This window comes from Staurois parvus, unplaced genomic scaffold, assembly GCF_062004578.1.
Source record: "Staurois parvus isolate SC_StPar_1 unplaced genomic scaffold, SC_StPar_1.0 ptg001087l, whole genome shotgun sequence".
Taxonomy (NCBI): Eukaryota; Metazoa; Chordata; class Amphibia; order Anura; family Ranidae; genus Staurois; species Staurois parvus.
In genome coordinates, this window is record NW_028318883.1 from 1829240 (window position 1) to 1851741 (window position 22502).

General features: G+C 44.6%; 2 protein-coding genes across 2 annotated transcripts in view; one reads left to right on the forward strand and one right to left on the reverse strand.

Annotated features, from left to right (window-relative positions):
* The window catches only part of PHACTR3 (phosphatase and actin regulator 3), a 190255-nt gene extending 182079 nt beyond the window's left edge, over positions 1 to 8176 (forward strand). Inside the window, exon 9 of the mRNA XM_089658658.1 lies at positions 8079 to 8176. Within this exon, the coding sequence (XP_089514784.1) occupies positions 8079 to 8145 (67 nt within the window). The 3' untranslated portion in view covers positions 8146 to 8176. The remainder of the gene's footprint in view (positions 1 to 8078) is intronic.
* Positions 1 to 22502, reverse strand: part of SYCP2 (synaptonemal complex protein 2) — a 93655-nt gene that overhangs the window by 55543 nt on the left and 15610 nt on the right. Inside the window, exons 8-20 of the mRNA XM_089658653.1 lie at positions 22387 to 22421; positions 20715 to 20857; positions 20581 to 20633; positions 19542 to 19587; positions 19344 to 19439; positions 19191 to 19251; positions 16817 to 16965; positions 15191 to 15265; positions 13116 to 13271; positions 10519 to 10618; positions 8465 to 8589; positions 8325 to 8394; positions 8189 to 8246 (exon numbers count right to left, since the gene is read on the reverse strand). Of these exons, the coding sequence (XP_089514779.1) occupies positions 8189 to 8246; positions 8325 to 8394; positions 8465 to 8589; positions 10519 to 10618; positions 13116 to 13271; positions 15191 to 15265; positions 16817 to 16965; positions 19191 to 19251; positions 19344 to 19439; positions 19542 to 19587; positions 20581 to 20633; positions 20715 to 20857; positions 22387 to 22421 (1167 nt within the window). The remainder of the gene's footprint in view (positions 1 to 8188; positions 8247 to 8324; positions 8395 to 8464; positions 8590 to 10518; positions 10619 to 13115; positions 13272 to 15190; positions 15266 to 16816; positions 16966 to 19190; positions 19252 to 19343; positions 19440 to 19541; positions 19588 to 20580; positions 20634 to 20714; positions 20858 to 22386; positions 22422 to 22502) is intronic.

The window sequence follows — 22502 nt, forward strand, 5'->3', positions numbered from 1 at the left end:
TTGCCACGCTCCGCGGGCCGGATTAGAAGGTCCACCGGGCCGTATACGGCCCGCGGGCCGTAGTTTACCCACTGCTGGGCTAGCTGCAGAGTCCTGACTTTTGGGGTGGCCGCCCGAGAGGAGGGAGGGGAGCGGGCGCCCGGCACACAGAAGAGCCGCATTAAAGTGTGTAAAGAGCCGCATGTGGCTCGCGAGCCGCGGCTTGCCGACCACTGGCCTATAGTATAGTGTATCTCATTGTGCACTTATATGAGTTATTATTGTAGTGTTTACTTTAAAGTGAACCTGAACTAAAAAAAATAAATATATGCTACTATAGGGAATATCAAGAAATGTTTATAGGTCGTAGGAGCTATCTTAAAAATTTATCTTTGTCCTAAATTCCTGCTGAAAAATGTTTGTACACTTCCTGGTATGCAAGTGTGTCTAGAGTGCCAACATGCTCATTGCTGTATATATGCTGTATATATGCATTAAATTGTATTGTAAGTGTAAGGAGCAGACACGCTTTAGGAGCTCCTGCGCTCCTAGCCCCAATCCGCTGCCATCCGGGCCGCAGCGGACCCCAGCGGGGCCCCTAAGCCACTCCCGGCCCAGCCTGACCACCAGGGACCACTTCTGGACCTTTTCCCGGAGCCCCGGAAATCGCGGCCTACCCGCGCACCCGAAGCCGCGGCCTCGATTTTGGCCGCGGCCGACCCGCAATCGGACTGGATCGCCGGACATCTACCCGGACTGTCACCGCTCTGCCCACCGGGTCCCGCCGACCTGCCTGCCTGCCCAGGGCCCTCCCCATCAGCCCTGGGTCCTCGCTGATCACCCTGGACCACCAGGAACCGGTACGGCCTCACGGTCTCCCTGGAGCCCTCCCTAGCTCTGGGACCACCCCAGACCACCCGGCACCCAGCCGCCACCTCGGGGCACCCAGCTGCTCGCACCCGGCGACCCTGCCTGGGAACTGCTTCAGGCCTCCCAGCACCCTGCGGGCCACCCTGCACCAGCCAGCCCCAGACCAGGAACCTTTCCAGGACAACGCCGCACCTCCGCTACCTGCATCGAGGGGATTCCGAAAAACCATGGGTCTTTAATGCCGTTCCAGATATTGCAATGCATTGCTGATGAGGACTCTCCCGTCCTTCCCATCTCCTGGCCTTTGCTTGGCAACTCGAAGTCTAAGCTCCCAGCTACCACCCCTGGACACCCAGCACCCAGCTACCACCTCTGGTCACCCAACACCCGGATCACCCAGCGAATCGAGACGTCGCCCAGCGAATCGAGACGTCGCCCAGCGAATCGAGACGTCGCCCAGCGAATCGAGACGTCGCCCAGCGAATCGAGACATCGCCCAGCGAATCGAGACGTCGCCCAGCGAATCTCCCGGACACGGACCACCCAGCGAATCTCCAGTCACCGAGCCGCCAGCATCACCACAGACACCAACGCCCCCCAACACCACACCCTACGTCCCCTCCACTCGCCGATCCACCAGACCCACTGAAGCCCCCTCGGACGCCAGCATACTGCACCCACAGATTGCAGCCAGCCAGCTGCTGGACTCTACTCCCACTCTCCCCCTACAGAAGGACTCTAGTGGACTCCTCCACGGTGATATAGACTCTCCACATCACCTCGCCCTGACCCGTATCCCTTCACCTCCCCTGACCCGAACAGCACTGCACTCACCCCAGCATGCCACCTGCACTTCTCCTCCTCGTTTTCCTCTCCTCCATCCCAAAAATCGCCTCCCTCTACCCGCCCACCCCCCCAAAACAGCTCTACATTGCCTCTTCACTTCTGCCCTCTCCCCACTACGGCACTCACCACCTCCTCCTGGTACTCCACTCCCCGGTCGGCCCACGTGCCACCACTACCAGACCCACACGCTCCTGCACCTCCCGTTCCCATGCCACCCTCCTCACCCTTCTCCTTCTCCTATCCGCTGGGGACATCTCCCCGAACCCTGGCCCCTCACCACCTCTCCCCCCCTCCAGGGACCCCCCTGCTCCCGCCAGCCGCCGCAACCCCCTCAACCTCATACCTGTGCACCTCCTCCCCACATCCATCCCCCCTCTCTCGGTTGCACTTCTGAACGCCCGCTCGGTTTGCAACAAACTAACTGCCATCCATGACCTCTTTATCTCCCACTCCCTCAACCTCCTAGCCATCACCGAAACCTGGGTACAGGCCACCGACTCTACCTCCCCTGCGGCACTCTCTCATGGAGGTCTCATCTGGTCCCATTCACCAAGACTGGGCGGTCACAAAGGTGGTGGTGTCGGCCTGCTCCTATCACCGCTGAGCACCTTCCAGGTCCTCCCTAACCCCCCCTCCCTAACCTTCTCCTCCTTCGAGGCTCACTGCATCCGGCTTTTCTCACCCACCCCCTTAAGGATCGCAGTGATCTACAGGCCCCCCGGATCCATAGCCCGCTTCCTGGATGACTTCGCCGCCTGGCTTCCCTTCTTCCTCTCCTCTGAGCTACCGACCATCGTCCTCGGGGACTTCAACATCCCCATCAACGACAACACCCCAGCTACCTCTCAACTCCTCCACCTTACCACCTCCTTCGCGCTCACACAACACACTCAATCCTCCACCCACATCAATGGGAACACCCTGGACCTCGTCTTCTCCCACCTCTGTACCCTTAACCACTTCACTAACACCCCCTACCCTCTCTCCGACCACCACCTCCTCACGTTCTCCATCTCCCCTTCCCCTAACTCCCCCCCCCCAGTGCGCCAAACCATCACCAGCCGCAACCTCCGCAACCTGCACCCGGCCCCCCTCCACTCGGCTGCCGACCGCTTGCACGACAGCATCCTTCCACTGTCATGTCCTGACCTAGCCACCACCTTGTACAACGACTCACTATCAGCCACCCTAGACTCTCTGGCACCCCTAACCACACGCAACATCAAACCCAGACCGCTCCAACCATGGCAGAACGACCACACTAAATGCCTCAAACGTCGCAGTCGTGCGCTGGAGAGACTATGGCGCAAAACCAGGTCCCCTCATGCATTCTCCCTCTACAAATCTGCCTTCCTCACCTACACCTCCTCCCTCCACGCCGCCAAGCAGGCCTACTTCGTTGACCTGATCAACACCCTCTCAAACTGCCCTCGCCGACTCTTCTCCACCTTCAACTCCCTGCTCTCTCCCCCCCCCTCCTCCACTCAGTACCTCACTTACCGCCCACGAGATTGCCACTCATCTCCACAGCAAGATTGACGCAATCCGCAAGGACATAGTCAACTTGCAGTCTACCTCCCCATCTAGCCTCCCCCCTTCCATCACCCTCTCATCTCTCCCCTCCTCTGACCTTACAACGGCACTGCCCCCCACCACACCCAAGGCCCTGCCTACCGTAACCCCCCCATCACTGCACTCCTTCAGCCCTACTACCACTGAGGAAGTCACCAGAGTCTTCTCAGAAGCCCGCCTCACTACCTGCCCCCTGGACCCTATCCCCTCTCAACTCCTCCGGTCACCCCCCTCTTCCCTCATCTGCTCCCTTACCCACATATTCAATCTCTCCCTCGCTACTGGCGTCTTCCCCTCCCCCCTAAAACATGCGCACATCACCCCCATACTCAAAAAGCCCTCCCTGGACCCCACTGACCTCAACAACCTCAGACCAATTTCCCTGCTGCCACTCACGTCCAAGCTCCTTGAGCGCTTGGTCTACGATCGCCTAAGCGCCCACCTAACTGACAACAACCTCCTTGACCCACTACAGTCCGGCTTCCGTCCCCTACACTCCACCGAAACTGCCCTCCTCAAAATCACCAACGATCTACTAACCGCCAAAGCCAAAGGCGACTACTCTGTCCTCCTTCTCCTAGACCTCTCCGCGGCCTTTGACACAGTCGACCACCCCCTCCTCCTTAATAAACTACTCTCCCTTGGCATCAGAGACACCACTCTCTCTTGGTTCTCCTCCTATCTATCCCAACGCTCCTTCAGCGTTTCCTACAACGGCGCCACCTCCTCTTCCCTCCCCCTCTCTGTTGGTGTCCCCCAGGGCTCTGTCCTTGGACCCCTTCTCTTCTCCATCTACACCTCCTCCCTTGGCAAACTCATACACTCCCACGGCTTCAACTACCACCTCTATGCTGATGATACTCAAATCTACCTATCCACCCCTCACCTCACCCCCACATTCTCCGCCCGCATCACTCACCTCCTAAACGACATCTCTGACTGGATGTCGCTCCATTTCCTCAAACTCAACCTCTCCAAAACCGAGCTTCTCGTCTTTCCCCCTTCCCGTGCCCCCCCCCCCCATCCTTTCCATCACTACCAACAACACCACCATCAATCCCGCCCAGCAAGCCAAGGTCCTTGGCGTCATTCTGGACTCAAACCTTTCCTTTCAACCTCATGTCAAATCCCTCACAAATACATGCAGGCTCCACCTCCGGAACATCGCCAAGATACGCTCCTTCCTTACCCCAGACACCACTAAACTACTCGTTCACTCCCTGATTATCTCACGCCTGGACTACTGCAACTCCCTCCTCACCGGCCTACCCCAGTGCAAACTCTCCCCGCTTCAGACCATCCTGAACTCAGCTGCCAGACTCATCCACCTCACCAGCCGCTCCACCTCTGCCACCCCCCTCTGCCTCTCCCTCCACTGGCTCCCGATTGCCCAACGCATTAAATTCAAACTGCTCACTCTGACCTATAAAGCCATTCACAACACGGCCCCTAACTACCTCACCGACCTGATTCCCAGGTACCACCCTACCCGTACCCTTCGCTCTTCACAGGACCTCCTTCTATCTTGCTCCCTGGTCTCCTCCTCCCACGCACGACTGCAAGACTTCTCCAGGTCCTCCCCCATCCTCTGGAACTCACTACCCCAATCCATCAGACTGTCACCTTCCCTCCTCACCTTCAGGCGCTCCCTGAAAACCCACCTCTTCAGGGAAGCCTACCCCACCCTCACCTAACAGCCGCTGCCCTTCCCTCCTCCTACCACTCCATCCCCCACAGCCATTTCCTCCTGCACCTCCACCCCCTCCCTCCTAGATTGTAAGCTCGAAAGAGTAGGGCCCTCTTACCCCTTGTGTGCTGTTTGATGTTACTGTACTGTTTCATGTATTGTCCCCCCTCTATTGTACAGCGCTGAGCAAACCCTTTGGCGCTATATAAACTCGATAAATAAATAATAAATAATAATGCTGTGTGACACACACTATATGCCTCCTACCACCATTCTCATGGGTTTTTGAGTGAGTATTTTTATGTCACTACTGTGCTGTTTCCTGGAGAGAAACCTGAGTTTAAGGAACTGCACTGCATGCATCTCTCTGCTTCTGCTTCATCCATTCTGTGGGCCTTTTCTCCTTTCTTGAGTCGTCAGAACCAGTCATCTCTAGTCATCAGATTACTAGTCATTTGACATGAGGAAGCAAAGCTCTGTCTTTACCAAGATTGTCAACATAACAGTATAGGGAAGTCATGGTATATCAGTAATGGAGAAAAGAACAAGCTGCAGGGAGACCATCAGCAAGACTACAGATTAGTCCATTGTCCTCTGCTTGCTTTGGGCACAGATCCAACAGTTCAGGCCATCTTTAAAGTAATTTTGATGTGATGTTTAAATTATTACAAGCTTTCTATTCGATTGTTTTGTGTTTGTATTTAGCATGTGAGCTTTGTAAATCAGCCACTAAAAACAGCTCTGTACCCCACAACAGTCAGTCCAAATTCCCTGTTTAGTACTTGATTAAACTAGGTATCAGACATCCAGTAGGCACATGGTTATTTAGGAGTCAGCTGACTCATAGATCTGCCATTGTCAGAAGCAGCAGTAAAGCAAATTCATTGTGCAACAGCACAAAAGCAGAAATCAGAGCCTAGGTAATGAGCAAATATGGATGCTTTCATGTCCAGAGTATGTATAATTACTACATATAAGAACAAAGTTTTTAAAAAGTGAACTCACATCAAATGTATAACTACATAACAATTGTGTACACAATATAAAATAGATACTGTGTATATTATATATATATATACACACACACACACACACACACAGTTAGTTCCATATATATTTGGACACAGGCACAATTTTAGTTTTCTTCTGGTATTTACCAAAACATATTCAAGCTGTAGTTATATAATGGATATGGGCTGCAAGTGCACACTCTCAGGTTTAGTTGGAGGGTATGTACATCCAAATTGGAGGAAGAGTTTAGCAATTATAGCTCTTAAGAGTAGCCATCACCCTTTTTCAAGGGACCAAAAGTAATTGGACAATTGAATATAATCATAAATAAAATCATAAATATTTTTAATATTTTGTTGAGAATCTTTTACTGGCAATGACTGTCTGAAGTCTGGAACCCATGGACATTACCAAAGACTGGGTTTCCTCCTTTCTGATGCTTTGCCAGGCTCTAACTGCAGCGGTCTTCAGTTGTTCTTTGTGGGTCTTTCTGCCTTTTAGTTTTGCCTTCAGCAAGTGAAATGCATGCTCAATTGGGTTGAGATCAGGTGATTGAATCAGCCATTCCAGAATATTCCACTTCTTTTCCTTCCAAAGCTCCTCGGTTGCTTTTGCAGTGTGTTTTGGATCATTGTCCATCTGTACTGTGAAGCGCCATCCAATCAACTTTGCTGCATTTGGCTGAATCTGGGCTGAGAGTATATCTCTATACACTGCAGAATTCATCTGGCTACTTCTGTTTTCTGTCAGATAATTAATAAACACCAACGACCCAGTGCCACTGGAAGCCATGCATGCCCATGCCATCACGCAGCCTACAAAATGTTTTACAGATTACTTTGTGTGCTTTGGATCAGGAGTTGTTCCAAGCCTTCTCCACACTTTTTTTTCCCGTCATTCTGGTACAGATTAATCTTAGTTTCATCCATCCAAAGAATGCTTTTCTAGAACTGGTCTGGCTTTTGTAGATGTTTTTTGGCAAAGTCTAATCTGGCTTTTCTATTCTTCAGGCTTATGAATGGTTTGCACCTTGTGGTGAACCCTCTGTATTCGCTCTCGTGAAGTCTTCTCTTGATTGTAGACTTTGACAATGATACGCCCACCTCCTGGAGAGTGTCCTTCACTTGTCTGGATGTTGTGAATGGGTTTTTCTTTACCATAGAGAGGCTCCTGCGATCATCCACCACTGTTGTTTTCCATGGACGTCCATGCCTTATTATGTTGCTGAGCTCACCAGTTCTTCTGTCCACAGAATGTACCAAACTGTTGATTTAGCCACTCCTAATGTTGCTGCTATCTCTCTGATGGATTTGTTTTGGTTTTGAAGCCTTACAATGGTCGTTTCACTTGCATGGACAGCTCCTTTGAACGCATGATGTAGGTTCACAGCAATAGATTCCAAATGCAACTACCACACTTAGAATCAACTCCAGACCTTGTACCTGCTTAATTGATGAAGAAATAACAATGGAGTAGCCCACACCTGGCCATGAAACAGCTTTTGATTCAATTGTCCAATTACTTTTGGTCCCTTGAAAAAGGGGGGATGGCTACTCTGATGGTACTTGATATCAACTGTCATTCCCCACACAAATAACAATTAGAAAGAAATAACCAGTAAAAGCATATTAATAATATTTACCAGTCCTGCCAATGTGGAATGGAATCTATGGTCACCTGCAGCGCTGCACCCAGCGCTGGAGCTTTTAACATCTGACACTTCTGGGTTTGTAGTGATCTTGTGTCTCCCTGTAGTGTGCCAATGTTGGCCCACCACCCACTAGTGTGTCTTTGTAGCTCTGAAGGGGCACAATAGGGATAAGCAGGACTCTGACACACCTGGAAATGCTGGATGCTGAAATTTTCAAAGGCTAGTGTAGTTGTGAGAGAGAAAATGCACTTTGCTAGTATCTGAACTGGCAAGTATTATTAATGGTCTTTAACTGGCTTCTTTTATTTTTTTTTTTCATTTAGCAACAAAGTAGTCTTAAAGCCATGTAATGGTCAGCTAGAAATTGCTATTGTCCAACTTGGGAACTGCATACTAATTGCAAGACAGTCAGTCCACTCACAGTGATGCTGAATAATTTATTTTCTATCCTTGAATTAACAGATATCTTGTGAATCAGACAGTTATACCCTTCATCAGAACATCAGGTTCCATCAGGTATTTATCTTGACATATCCTTATTTAAAACACATTAACCATGGTATGGTACCTACATTGGCATATTCTTTCCAGCAGTAAACTGTGTGTCCGGCACAATATCCATTTGTTCTTCTGGGAAATAAATTGTTAAATTATATTATTTTGACAAAGTATTATTAACATTGTAACAATATAGGAAATGCTACTAACCGTGACCTCCCTTTGAAACATGTGGGAAAGTTTCATCAGTCAACATATTGTCTACATCAGCTGCTGTAGGCTAAAAACAGACTGTCAGGTTTAGCATTGCACAGAAAACAGTGTGGCAGGAATAAAGCTTTCAGACATACCTTGTTAGAGGCTCCCTTTTTCAGGCAGCTTGTATTCTTCTTGTGATTAGGCACATCAAATGTCTTTTTTTGTGCAGAATTTATCATTTCTAGGGGTGGTTTCATCCTTGCCTTTTCCAGCAATGCTGAAAAACATTTTAGTGCTTAAAAATGCAAAGGACATCACCTGTTTCCTGGATCACCTCATGTTATTCCCTCCAGACCATAAGGACCCCCTTCCAATGTATCAAAAACAGCAAGTTCCCCCTCCCCCCAGCGTTCTCTTTTAGTCCTCAATCCAGGGCTACTTCAGTACTACGAAGATCCCTCCCTACTGACCTCCCAACAGGGTTCAACCTCTACCTGGCTAGAAGACCCTGCAAACAAATATGTGCAGCTGAATGATTTGTTGAGTTCGATTGCCAATGCCTACCGCCACATACCAATCTAACCAGGCTCTCCTAAGTCTCCAGAACATTTACATTTTCCCTTGTCTGGAAGAATTCCTTCTCTTGTCAGGCTCCAAATGCCAGTTGTTTGTGACCAAGGAAGTGATGCTTCAGGAACGGTTTCGGTTTGGGTGGCTTGTGAACTTTTGGAAGAGTCAGCTAGAACAATTTCAAAGAACAGAATATCTGGGCATTGTGCTGACAAGAGTGTTTCTGCCTGAGTGGAATATTTGGGAAATTATACAGCTCTCTCAGAAAGTCATCCAGAATCTGAATCTGATTGTTTGACCTTTGTAGTAATGTTGACTGTATGTATTCTGATGCAAATGGCACATGAGATAGTTCCAAGTTTGTTTTGTTTAGCAGTAGGATTGTTTCTTCCAGGATCAAATGATGCTGATCACGTCACAGTAAAAGGCCAATCACAGATGCCATTTACCACGTGATCAGCTGTGTCCAATCCTCGCTGTGGCAGTGCGAGGAAAGTACTGCTGATAACCGGTAAGTGTCAAAGGAGACATCTACACTGATAATCAGGGCACTGATTATCACTGCCTTGATTAGTGCATCCCTAACAGTGCCCATCAGTGCTGCCTATCAATGCCAATCAGGGTCCATCAATGCTGCCAGTCAGTGCCCATCAATGCTGCCAGTCAGTGCCCATCAATGCTGCCAGTCAGTGCCCATCAATGCTGCCAGTCAGTGCCCATCGGTGCCGCCAGTCAGTGTGACCTATTAGTGCCACCTATCAGTGCTGCCTATCAGTGCCCATCATTGCCGCCTATCAATGCCCATCAGTGCAGCCTCATCAATGTCCACCAGTGCTGCTTCATCAGTGCCCATCACAGAAGCCTATCAGTACTCATCATTGCTGCCTATCAGTGAAGCCTATCAGTGCAGCCTCATCAAAGCACATCCGTGAAGGAGAAAAATGACTTGTTTGCAAAAAATTATAATAGAAATTAAGAAAAACTTTCTTTAAAAATTTTCAGTCTTTTTTCATTTGTTTAGCAAAAAATAAGACAAACACTCAGTGGCGATTAAATACCACCAAAAGAAAACTATTTATGTGAAAAAAAAATTATAGAAATTCCATATGGGTACAGTGTTGCATGACCGTGGAACTGTCATTCAAAGCGCAACAGCGCTGAAAGCTGAAAATTGGCCTGGGCGGGAAGAGGGTAAAAGTGCCCGGTAGGCAAATGATTAAACCAGAAGAGACACTGGGGTTTATTTACTAAAACTGGAGAGTCCAAAATCAGACTCCCTTCTGCATAGAAACCAATCAGCTTCCAGGTTTCATTGCCAAAGCTTCATTGAACAAGCTGAGGTTAGAAGCGGATTGGTTTCTATGCAGAAGGGAGTCTGATTTTGGAATCTCTAGCTTTAGTAAATAAACCCCACTGTGTCAAAGTGAAATTTCTGAAAAGAACAGTGCCGCAGAGAAGGCACTAATTGAAATACAAGCTGCATTTTTATTTGGAAAAAAACTGGCCAAATTATTTAAAAAAAAAAAAAGGGGAATAAAACTGGGGATCTGCTTTCACACAAATTGGTTTCTGCAACCTAGAGAGGACTTTAATTCACTGTTAAATGCACTTTACCAAAGAAGAAAGTGTAACTCACGTGTTGTTACTGATACAAATGAGCTAGCAGTCTTGTGAGTACTAGGAACTATAATATTGATTGATGCCTCTGAAACTTTTAGTCGACTTGGTGTAACCAACTACAAAAAGCAAGCCAGTAGAAGACAAGAATTATTTATGAACAGCATGATCTGTAATATAAATTCAGATTATTCATTTTTATATCCAGTCTGATTATGTCTTTGCTGTAGAAAATAAACAGTGTTTGATTCATCACATGTTGGAGGAACCACCTGTTGTGCTGGCTTTGCATACAAGGCATTTTTTTGTATAAGCAGCCCATTCCCTGTACCATTTTATTTCAGCACAAGAAGAGTATTATCATATTCCCTACAACCTAGTGCCTTCATTGACAGCTGCTTATCAACTCTTTAGTCTAAACCTGGTATCACTAAATGGCGGACCGTGGTCCGAAAACAGACAGTCCTATCTGGACCGTGACTCCGCCACTTAGCAGCCTGGGTGTCCTCTCCCGGGTGAATCCTGCACCCTCCTTCCCCACTTTATTCCCTACATAGCAGGTAGACGGAAGAAGGTGTGGCATGTCCGGACAGAGGGCGGGAGCTGCCCAGTTAACAAGCCTGTGATTTGCTGCTAAGGGCAGTCCTAGCAACCAATCATCTGCCTGTTAACATGAAAAGTTAGGTAGCTCCCGCCCTCTGCCTGGACACGCCAAACCTTCTGCCTTCTACCTGCTGTGTGAAGTAGGATGGAAAAGGTTGCAGGGGGACTATAATTGACAGGGGAAAATGTGATGTAAGGGAGGGGGCAGCTGTAAAGAAGACTGAGGTGCAAGGAGGGGAGGGGGCAGTGAAGGGAACTAGTGTGCAAGGATGGGGGCTAGGAAGGGGACTGGGGTGCAAGTAAAAGAGGGTTGTAGAGGGGACTGACTGGGGTGCAAGTAAATGGGGGGTGTAGAGGGGACTGGGATGCAAGGAGGAGGGGTTGCGGAGAGGACCACGATACACAGAAGGGGGGCTGTGAAGAGGACTGAGATGCAAGAAAGGGGGGCTGTGAAGGGGTCTGGGATACAACTAAGGGGGGCTGTGAAGAGGACTGAGGTGCAAAGAAAGGGGACTGTGTAGAAGACATGGATGTGGGGGGGGGGGGTGACTGTGATGTGAAGGAGTGACAGAGTATACTGATGTGAAGGGGAGAGGGACTGTGATGTGAGGGGATGGCTGGGGACACTAATGTATAGGAAGAACTGTGATGTAAGGAGGGGGGCTGTGATGTGAAGGGGGGAGGAGGAGGGCACTGATGTAAAGGGGGGATGTATTGTGAAGGGGGGCTGTGATGTAAATGGGGGGACTTGAATGCAAAGGGGTCTGTGATGTAAAGTGGGCACTGTATTGTAAAGAGGGGGCTGTATTGTAAAGGGTGCTGTGATGTACATGGGAGTGCTGAGATGTAAAGAGATGCAATATAATATAAAAGGGGGCTGTATTGTAAAGGGGGTGCTGTGATGTAAAGAGGGGGCTCTGCAATGTAAAAGGGGGTACTGTGATGTAAAGGGAAGAACTAATGACACTGATGGGGAAACTGTAATGTAAGGGGGTGGGGCTGTGATATGTAGGATCCGAGTCATAGCACTAAAATGAGGCTCGGACCTCCGTGAATTTTAATTCATTATCCCTGTTCTAAACCAATGTCTTAAGCTGGCCATAGGCTACAAACGTGGTAGTTTCTGTAGGCACAATTCGACCACTCTCATGAGAACCTGTCAGTGTAACTCGCCAAAAATGTTTTACTTTAGCTCTGCTGACGTTTTGGGTTTAATTGGAAAGTAAATGGTAGGCTTATTCTAAAAAAAAAACAAAAAAAAAAAACACATATCCACTATTACTTTTTCAAGAAAACATTTCCTACTGTGTTTTTCTGCTTCTTTTGTAATGTGCTTTGTGAGCTCCCAAACCCCTCCTTTCCCCTCCTCACTTCTGTTTGTTTTGAAGGAAAGTTGCATGTTAATTGCAGTCAGATTCACTGCTCTATACACACTGAACATCCCATAGTCCACAGTCCATTTCAGGAGCAAGCAAGAGAGTGTGGCTACAGTGGCACCATGGAGAACGAACACAGTCACTTGAGTAGAACTTTTTTTTTTTAGCAAACGTTTAGTGTCACTTTCAGTCAGGGAAGAAAGAAGGACGCAGATGCCAATTTATCAAAAGAAACAATAGCAATCAGTTTTCCAGCCTGTCAGTTTATCCTTCTACTTGAACAGTGACAAATGGCACACAACATACATACATACATGAAAGACTCCAAAAATGGTGGTATTGGGTGTGTGGCTGTCTGTTAGGTCTATAGCTACATAAATCACATATTGCCTACACTGTTTGTTGACATGTGCAGGAAGCTAGGCTATGGCAATATTCAATATGTCATATCTTGGACAGTAGACATGAATGAAAAAATGAAAACATTATCACAGGCTGATATAGACTATATATGACAACAGATATAACATTTCTTCATATGTATATCCTGAAGCCACATGTGTGTTTATTTCACTGGGTAGACAGACATAAACATGCATATACACATAATATAAAACATTCATAGGTATACTGCCACCTTATTACAACTTTGAGAGCTGTCCAGTTCACAATTTTGTTGACTGCTACTTGGTGTTATTAAACAAGGTTGGTTTTTGGTTTTGACATCACTGGTATCCACCACAGTTATATGCTTAGCAGAAGACACAGATTCTTGACTTTCAGGTATAAGGATCTATAGCAAACAATAAAAACTGCTGTATCCATGATTTCCTAAACAGCTAAAAGTGCTATGTATAGACACACCCCCCCTAAAGAATGGAGTGAGCATTCCAGGACAGGAATTGTGTAACTGGCAGGTTTAGAATGTAAAAATAAAATAAAAAGCCTGAAAAAAAAGAAAATAATACAGCTAACATTTCCAAGTACTGGTAACCGCAGTCTGTCAGATTTTACTAGAAATTTTACCTGGTCAATATACCACATCTGCCTAGGCCAATCTACAGCAATGAGGATCACCAGAATGGCCTGCATCTCAAACCTACCATGCAGACAAGGAAGAACTTTCAAGGAGGAAAGGCACAAATCAGGGTGTACTAATCCCACAGGCACCAGAGCACCAACTGCTTCTGCCAATGTATTCCTGCATTTGGATACAAACCTGTACAGTTTGTTGCTGAACCTGAAGGCCGGGAAGCCCACATCTGGAACCCTCTACCTCCAACACAAGTTCTGGAACACCTATTCTGAGAAAAACGTCTGGTTCCTCCTTGATGAGTAATGTACACCACCTTGGCACTGTCCAACTGAACCAAAACCAGCTGGCCCTACAAAAGCTAGGTCCAATGCTGAAGAGACAGCCAATTGTCTCAAGTTCCAAGATGTTGCGTGTGAGAGGAAAGTCCTCTGAAAACCAGAGGACCACCAACAAAGTGCCCAGGACTCCCCTTCCAGACCAACAAGCTGTCATCAGTCAAGAGAATATTCCATAAGAAGGTGGTAAAAGTGGAAAATGAAAACCTGTGACTTTGCATAACTAAAAGACAGGCTTCACCCACCAGCTGGCTTGTACATGGTTTTGGGCAATTTTGTGGCATCTTGCCAAGGCACCCCTGAAGAAACTTGAAGGTACCCCAGGGTGCCTGGGCACCCTGGTTGAAAAAGGCTGTATTAGATTATTGTGTAAACCGACACAGTTATACAGTTAGCATTTTCTTTTCACCAGTTTTGAATTGGTCTTAATCAGTTTTATATGCTGGCAAACACTTCGCAAAGCAGTAGGAAGGAAAATAAAATAGCCTAAATGTTTAATAAAACTGAAAATCTCCAGTACCTAAGCTTTGCTCTGTTTTATTATAGTGCTCAAAAAAAAGTTCATGATTCCAAAAATCAGTTACATCAAAATAATATCGCAAAGCAATATGGGAAAGTTAAAGTGTTACTAAACCCACAAACAGTAAAATCAGTCTGTATATGCAGTAAAGCATGCTTGTTATACTCACTGTAGAACCTAAGAGGTTAATCCTCTGCATTGTGTAAAAACACTGTTTGATCCTGACTTCTCTGATCCTCCCTTCTTCCAGTGACCCCGTTTTATATACTTATAAGACATTATGTGGAGTCCCTCTGCACATGCTCAGTTTGGTGTGTATTGCTAGAGAGGTTTTTTTCTTGGGAGAGTGTATGTGATCAGCACAGGGCCAATCAGCACTGTCCAGACAGGGGTCATGCATCTTCCTAGAGCAGAATGAAATTTCCTCCTACAAGCTTTAACCAGTGCTCTGCTGGACACTGAGATAAGTAACAAGACTGCTCTAACTGCTGGTGAGAAATGGTATTTGGCAGTTTATATTTACTAAAATAACTGCATTTCCATGTTCTGTGTACTGTGGGAGACCAGATATAGTAAATGCAGGGTCCTGGGTTTAGTAACACTTTAAAAGCAAAAAATTACACTTTTTGTTATTTGCAACAAGAACTGGTCCGCCTAGGAATATTTGCATTAATGTGATTTATTCCTAGTAGTAAGCCAAAAACATTGACATTTTTTTGTTCTATATAAGGAACACTAAACCATACTTAAAACAAGTACAGATAGTTAGGATCTGGCAATAATAATCCCACAATCAATATGTAAAGCAAAGCTTTTAATACCTGAGATCCACTTTCATCAAAAATAACATGAACCGTTGTCTTTGCTACTGAAATGCCTTGTTTCTTTATAAAGCCCTGTAATAAAAAAAAACAATATTAACAAGAAGTCTGACGTTTTAAAAGGAAGCTTCTAATTACTTAGCATGTTAAGCCCCTCCAGTTCTTTGCTGATGAGGCTGATCCTGGTGATCAGCTCATTGCCATTGCAAAGTAGCTTTGATGGTATTCCAAAGCAAAATGGCAAGTAGTTGTAGTTGTAAATGCCTAATAGGTGCAAGTTTAAGGTCAGATGTACATCACTATCACTGGACAAGTGAAAGGGTTACAGTGGGGAAACCCTCTTAAATTATCGTGTCAGCCACTGAAAGTGACACTAAAGCTTTTTTTTTTTTTAATAACAAACATGTCTATACTTACCTGCTCCGTGAAGTGCTTTTGCACAGAGCAGCCCCGATCCTCTTCTTTAAGGGTCCCCACTGGCGCTCCTCCCCCAAAAACAATGCCCCCAGGGAAAGCCGCTCGTCCTGGGGGCACCGCTGCATGTTTGTCCCTGAGCCACTGCTCTATGCGTCCATAAGACACATAGAACCGTGGCTAGGCTCAGCCCTCTGCTCTCTCCTCATTGGCTCACTGGCTGTCACTGACAGCAGCCAATGGGCTCCCACTGCTGTCTCAGCCAATGAGGTGGAAGAGTCCCCAGACAGCAGAGGCTGTTCAGAACACTGCTAGATTGGAGGGAGCTCAGTAAAGAACTGGGGGGGGGGGGCGCTGCACACAGAAGTTTTTTTACCTTCATGCATAGAATACATGACGGTAAAAAACCTGGAGTCTTTAGAACCACTTTAAATGCAAAATTAGGAAATAAAGAGCTATTGTCACAGTTCCAAAGAAACCAACTCTCATTTCCCGTACGGTGCCCGTTTAAGGATATCCCCTCTAAAATCCTAAAACAAATCTGGTTTACTATGACACCTGGAGAGTGGTAAAAAGAAAATCTGGCTAAAATTCAAAGGAAAAAAACCTTCATTTATGCAACACTTACACATTTCACCATGGTCCTGCCCTTTTAAAATTGCAATTACAGAAAAATAATAACCTGTCAGAATTTCAGTGAGGGAGCTGATAATGCTGCCTCTGCTGCACCAAGATCTCAAGCAGTGTTTTTGGCCTGCTCATTTCTTTCTTGCTGGACTAGAGTACACCTCCCAATCTTAATTTCCATTCCATAAAGAGGAGGAGCACTCAGGCATGGCTCCTATCATCGCTTAGGATTTTAGTGTTAGAGAGACAGTATCGTCTGTGCAACTGAGAAATTAGGAGTTTACTGGAGTTCTAGCAGGATTAACAGACAAAACATGGGAGGATGTACATGTACTGCAGAGGTGTACTGAATATTTACTCAATACGTTTCCTGCATATTACAGCTATAGATAAAGAATGTCCTAAAATCTACTCCACTGGCTACACTGTCAGTCAGCTGTTCTAATGGATAGTGGGCACTCTAAAGAAACTGTAAAGTTGATCTTCAAGGTGTTTGATGAAGGTATTTTAAATGAGAAATGTTTTCTTTAACTATTTAGCCTTTAAAGTTGCTAGCTTGCCAAACGCACAAAGGAGACTACATACCTTAAACTTATGTGCTCCAAACACTTTCCTGATTACGCTGGTAATATCCAAAGCACTATCAAAATATATCCGAAGGCAAGATCCCTTTATCTGACCAACTGTTGCTGGAGTATTTAGGGTGACAGTTAACAGCATCTTGTTACCAACAGCTGAAACAGAAAGAAAATAGGTTCTGTAAAAATATATCATAATAATAAATCATTGTATCCTGTTTGATCTGTTATACAGGTCTGTGATAGGTGTTTTTTGTTTGTTTTTTTTACTGCTGCTCAGTTTTCAAATGTGCAGTGTTTAGTCTTGTATTTCTGTTTTATGATACACAGTATGTTCTATGAACAGTTAGGAAGGCGAATCCACTATTCATTTTCTGGTTCAGCTTTGCAGCTTCTCATGACATCTCACCAGCTAAAAAAAAATTCACTACACAATGATCACACCACACTGACGATTCGCTGTGACGCAAGTCAGCAGGTGACACAGTAAGCAGAAAAGGCAAAGCTTCATAATTGTGACAACAATATTCTATTAACAAGACTCCCTAAAATTTTCTCCCCTGCTAAAGTAACTGGATCACTGCTTTTGTCAAAAGGTATGCACAGAACTTGAGGTCAAATTGGTTGCATTCCCAGCAAGATCATTGGGTTTACTGATAACAGAGGAATGGAAGGATAAAAATTCCCACAAACATTGCCATGTTTTTCTTTAATAAATTTCTCTTTTTAGCTTTTTTTTAATCTTTGTTGCATATCAGCACTTCTACTATTCTGTAACTTTTTTTCAGCCACTTCCTGTCTACATACACCCTAGAAACTTGTGCATGTCATTTCTCAGTGAATTTCCTAAGGATGACAAAAGTGGATCATTTTCGGGTAATGTGTGTAGACACAACAGCTTGTAGTCTCCGACTGAACAGCATCTGCAGAGTACAATGTAAGAGAAACAACTGGGATACACAATGAGAGAAATTTACTAACACTGTGACAGAGCATGTAGCAGCTGTGCATGTCAACCATTCAGCGTCTATCTTTCATTTTTAAAGCTAAGGCTAAAGGATGATTGGTTACTATATACAGCTGCTACAGCTTCTGGCTGCTCCAGTTTTAGTAAATTCCCTCCAGTGTTGTCACAGCAGTGCATTGAGCCACTGAAAGCTCCCTGTATTAGCTCAGCTACAAATCTCAATAGTTGAATGATTGTGTTCTCAATTGTTAATGTAACAACAACAAAAATATGTACGAGAAGTTCTTTAAAATAGGAAAATAACCTAAAAAGTACTTCATATGGAATAAACTGAAATAAAAATGCTAAATTTGTTCCAAGTAACAAAATTCCCTTTAAAGCAAACCAGTACCTAACACCAGTGCTGTTAACAATGACTTGCACCATAATTTGCAACAAAATGCCTTCAGCATTCTGTTTAAAAGTGTCCCTCAAGCCTATCCCAACAACCCCAACCTCTGAACTAGCAGAACATAACTACAATATTGTATGTGATGGCTGGGGAGCCTATAGTCAGGCCCAAGTGCTGTCACATAGGAAAGTTCCTAAACCTATACAAAAACTGACTTTCACAAAACTGGCAGTTGTGTAAGGCATTGGGGAATAATTGTGGCAATGAGAGAAGTTTTGCAGAAATGCTTGAGGCATGCAGAAGTACCTTATGGTGCTGACTAAAATTATTGTTACGCTACAACATGATTCTTTAGTACAGGATAGTAAAGAATTAAGAGAATTAAGAAACACAAGTGAATAAGTTGGTTTATTTGTTTTCTTTACAACATTCAATATGAAAAAGCTCTGAGAACTTATCAAAACTAAAACATTTCAAATGAAAGAAAAGAGTGGGGAGTGATATTTCAAACCCACAACAGACCACCTGCCTCATAATTCCATAGAAGAATAGTGCCAATGGCTAGCTGGAAACCTTTTGAAGCAAAAATATAAAAAAAAAAAACACAAAAAAACAGGTTTTCTTTTACTCCCCTCCCCTGCACATTAAAACCTTTCCTTCACTCCCCTAGAATACCGTTCAATGCAGGAGCCAAAGGAAATACCCAGTACTCCCAGGTATTGAGGAGAATCCAACTTACTACATGTGACAGCACTGCAGCCTTTACATAGAGCTTTTCTTTGCTCCTGGCGGAATGTTTAAGTACAGTACATGCTGCTGGGGAGAGCTAAGTTAGAGTGATTCCTTTTGCTTTGCTCTGCGTGGGCAAAGCACAGGTTCGGTTTAATAATGGCAGCTAAAGTAGGACAATAACTCTTACAGCAAAGTTCCATACACTAAATACATAGCATCACATTTTTCTTTACAGGTTTCTTAAATGTTTTAGGTTTACTGACACTTTATTACTATTGTGAGAGGCAGTACCTTCAATATTGTACAAATCCACGTCATTCTCTGTTACACACACCGTCTCCCACTGGTGATCCTGATATGATAGGATAATCAATATACACATGCAAACTATCAGGAGATTAGGTACAATGGTAATGTTATTAGGTATATACATTAATGCACTACCTCATCATCAGTAGAAACATAGAAGGAAAGGCTTTGAGTACCAATATTGAAATCAATCCAGAATTCTTCCAGCTTTTCATCAGATGGTGTCTGGAGCTGAAAAATATCATGGTTAAAAGTATTCTACATACTGTACATCACATCAAATTTAGTCAATTTGAAATTTCACAATGTCTATTTGTAATAGTGATAAAATACCTTGTGATTTTCCAGGTGTGCAGCAAGACAAGGAAAGGTAAAAACTCTTAAAGAAAAAAAAATGCCATTTTAACTAATACTAATAACTAAAGTCCTTTTAAGTATCTGAAACTTGAACTGTATAAAATATGTATATTTAAAATTGTTGTAAAGCCTTAACATTTTGTTTTACCTGAACACATTCTATGCAGTAAGGTAAAACACCTTCTGTGTCTGGGATCCCCCCAGCTCCTCCTTACACTTACCAGAGCAACATTATAATCCAACACTGTACACAGGGAAAATCAATCAAACTGTGACGAGGGAGCGGCAGTGGGGCCATGCTCTTCTTTTCTTGTCTATGGACACAGGCAACGGGGCTTGGGAGTGAGCCCGCACAAGTGCTGTCATAGGAACTGGCTTCCTATAGCGGTGTCAGGAACTATAAACCAGGTAGAGACAGAAAGTGCAGTTAAAATCACACCTTTAATAAAATTCAGTTCAGGAACGTAGTCAAAACAGAATCCAGGGTTTGGATGCCAGAGCGGGTAATCAGACAAACCAGGGTTAGGAAACCAGAAGTGAGCGTAGTCAGGAGCCACAAATTAGGTACAAGAATTGGAAGAGAAGTCAGCCAGACCAAGTTGTACACAGAAATACTGGCAGGAAAACACTGGAGATCATGGACCACGCAAGGGCAAGGAGGAAATGAAATGAGGTAAGCTGCTACAATAGCAAAAAGGGCTGGCTGTAAGCTGGACTAATGAGGCAGGTAACGGTATTCAGGTGAGTCACTATGGAGACAAGTGGCTGAGCAGCTTCTGAGCACTGAAAGAAAAGAACTACTTGTTGAGCAGCAGGAGCCCATACCTGAGAAGGGGTACTGGATGAACAGGAGGAACCAAGAGCGCTCATGGGGGACCCAACAAGAGGAAGATCACAGTAGCTCTGAAAAACCGTTGCACAGAGCAGGCAAGTATGTCATGTTTATTATTTTCATTTAAAAAATTAAGTTTTACAACAACTTTAAATACACTGTATATATGTGCAAAAATGTTACCTTCGCTTGTCACCCAACATACCGTTCACCAGATTGAGGAATTTTCTGCAATCCTGAATAAAAACAAATAAAATAAATAAGAGAGAAGGAACTTATAAGATTTCTTTAATGTGTAATTCAGAAATAAAACATACGGTTTCAAACTCTGCATCCTTTATTTTTTTAAATGCATTAGAGACAAATTCCATAGGAAACCAGTGGTTGGCTAGCTCCACTCGCTGAGCCTCTGTTGTCATTCTGCACAAAGCTTCTGTAATTGCCACTTGTAGATCGTAATCTGTAAAACAGGTTCACCTTCAATGTATATTAGTAAAAAAAAAAAATTCTGGCAGCAGTCATTTGTCAAAATACTGGGCTTAACCGCTTAAGGACCGCCCTATAGCAGATATACTGCTACAGGGCGGCACCTGTATGCAGAATTATATATATATATAATTTTTGCATTTCCGGGTAGGGGGCGCGCATGCGGCTTGCAGATTTCAATCACCGGGTCCAGTCCGGTAATTACCCGCCGGCACCCGGTGATTACCGAGCATCTCCAAAGGGGAGGAAGATTGTTTTGTTTGTCATCCAGATCAGTGTGCTTACAGTGAAGAACCCCCCCCCCACCCCCTAGTAAAATACTCCCAGCACACAATTAACCCTTTTATTTCCTCTCACATTAACCCCTTCCTGCCCAGCACCATTAGCACAGTGGCAGTGTTTTTTTTAGCACTGATTGCTGTATTGGTGTCCCTGGGGTATCAGTGACACCAAGTTAGTTCCCCCCCAGTGTCACAATGTCCGCCGCAGTCCCACTAAAAGTCGCTGATAGCGGCCTATTACTAGTAGAAAAAAAAAATCCCATTATCTATATCGCCATTTGTAAATGCTATAACTTTCGCGCAAGCCAATTAATTATTTTTAGCAAAGACATGTCGTAGAATACATTTTGGCCTAAATTTATAATGAAATTTGATTTTTTTTTATTTTTTCACTGGACATGTTCAATAGCAAAAAGTAAAAAATATAGCTTTTTTTTTTTTTCTTCAAAATTGTCTGTATTTTTTTGCTTATAGCGCAAAAAATAAAAAACGCACAAGCGAACAAATACCACCGAAAGAAAGCTCAATTTGTGGAAAAAAAGGACATAAATTCCATTTGGGTGCAGCGTTGCATGACCGTGCAAATGTCAGTTAATATAACACAGCGCTGTAACGCAAAAAATGGCCTGTTCATAAAGGGGGGTAAATCCTCAGGAGGGCAAGGGGTTAAATAAAGCAGGCCATACATTAACCAGGAAATTGCTCAATTCTCCCTTCAACACAGTCAGGGAAACTATTGTATTATGACAGTGGGAGGTTTCTCAGTCATCAGACGACAATGATTACTGCCAGCTGCTGTAGTCGCTGGCAGGGATCGAACAAAAAAAAAAAAAAAAACTAACAGGCTGGCTGTACTGAAGTTGATCAATGGATCTACTTCAGTACAACTAGCCTGCCCATAGATGCATCAAAATTCGTCCGATCCACGCTGAACCACCCAAATTTCGATCCATCTATGGCCAGCATAAGCCTGCATAGAACATTTGGCCAATCAAATATCTGATCACTAAAATAAGACAGATCACCTTTGCACGGCATCATGGGTAATATACATACATTTACTATACATATAATAATAAACATATTGGATAATACACATACATTTTAATATAGTTATGGTGCTGACATCATTACATCCAACTGTTCTCTCAAATATATCCATAAGCAATAGACCAAGCATAACTGATCATTTTGTTTAATCCTTTAAGTTAAAAATCCTTACCTCCTGCATCTAAGATTCTTTTACCCATAGCAGACCTAAAAACAAATAGTAGACATATTCTTATAACATAGACTGTACATTTAACTGTAGTCATAATGATCTCAAACAGAGCAAAA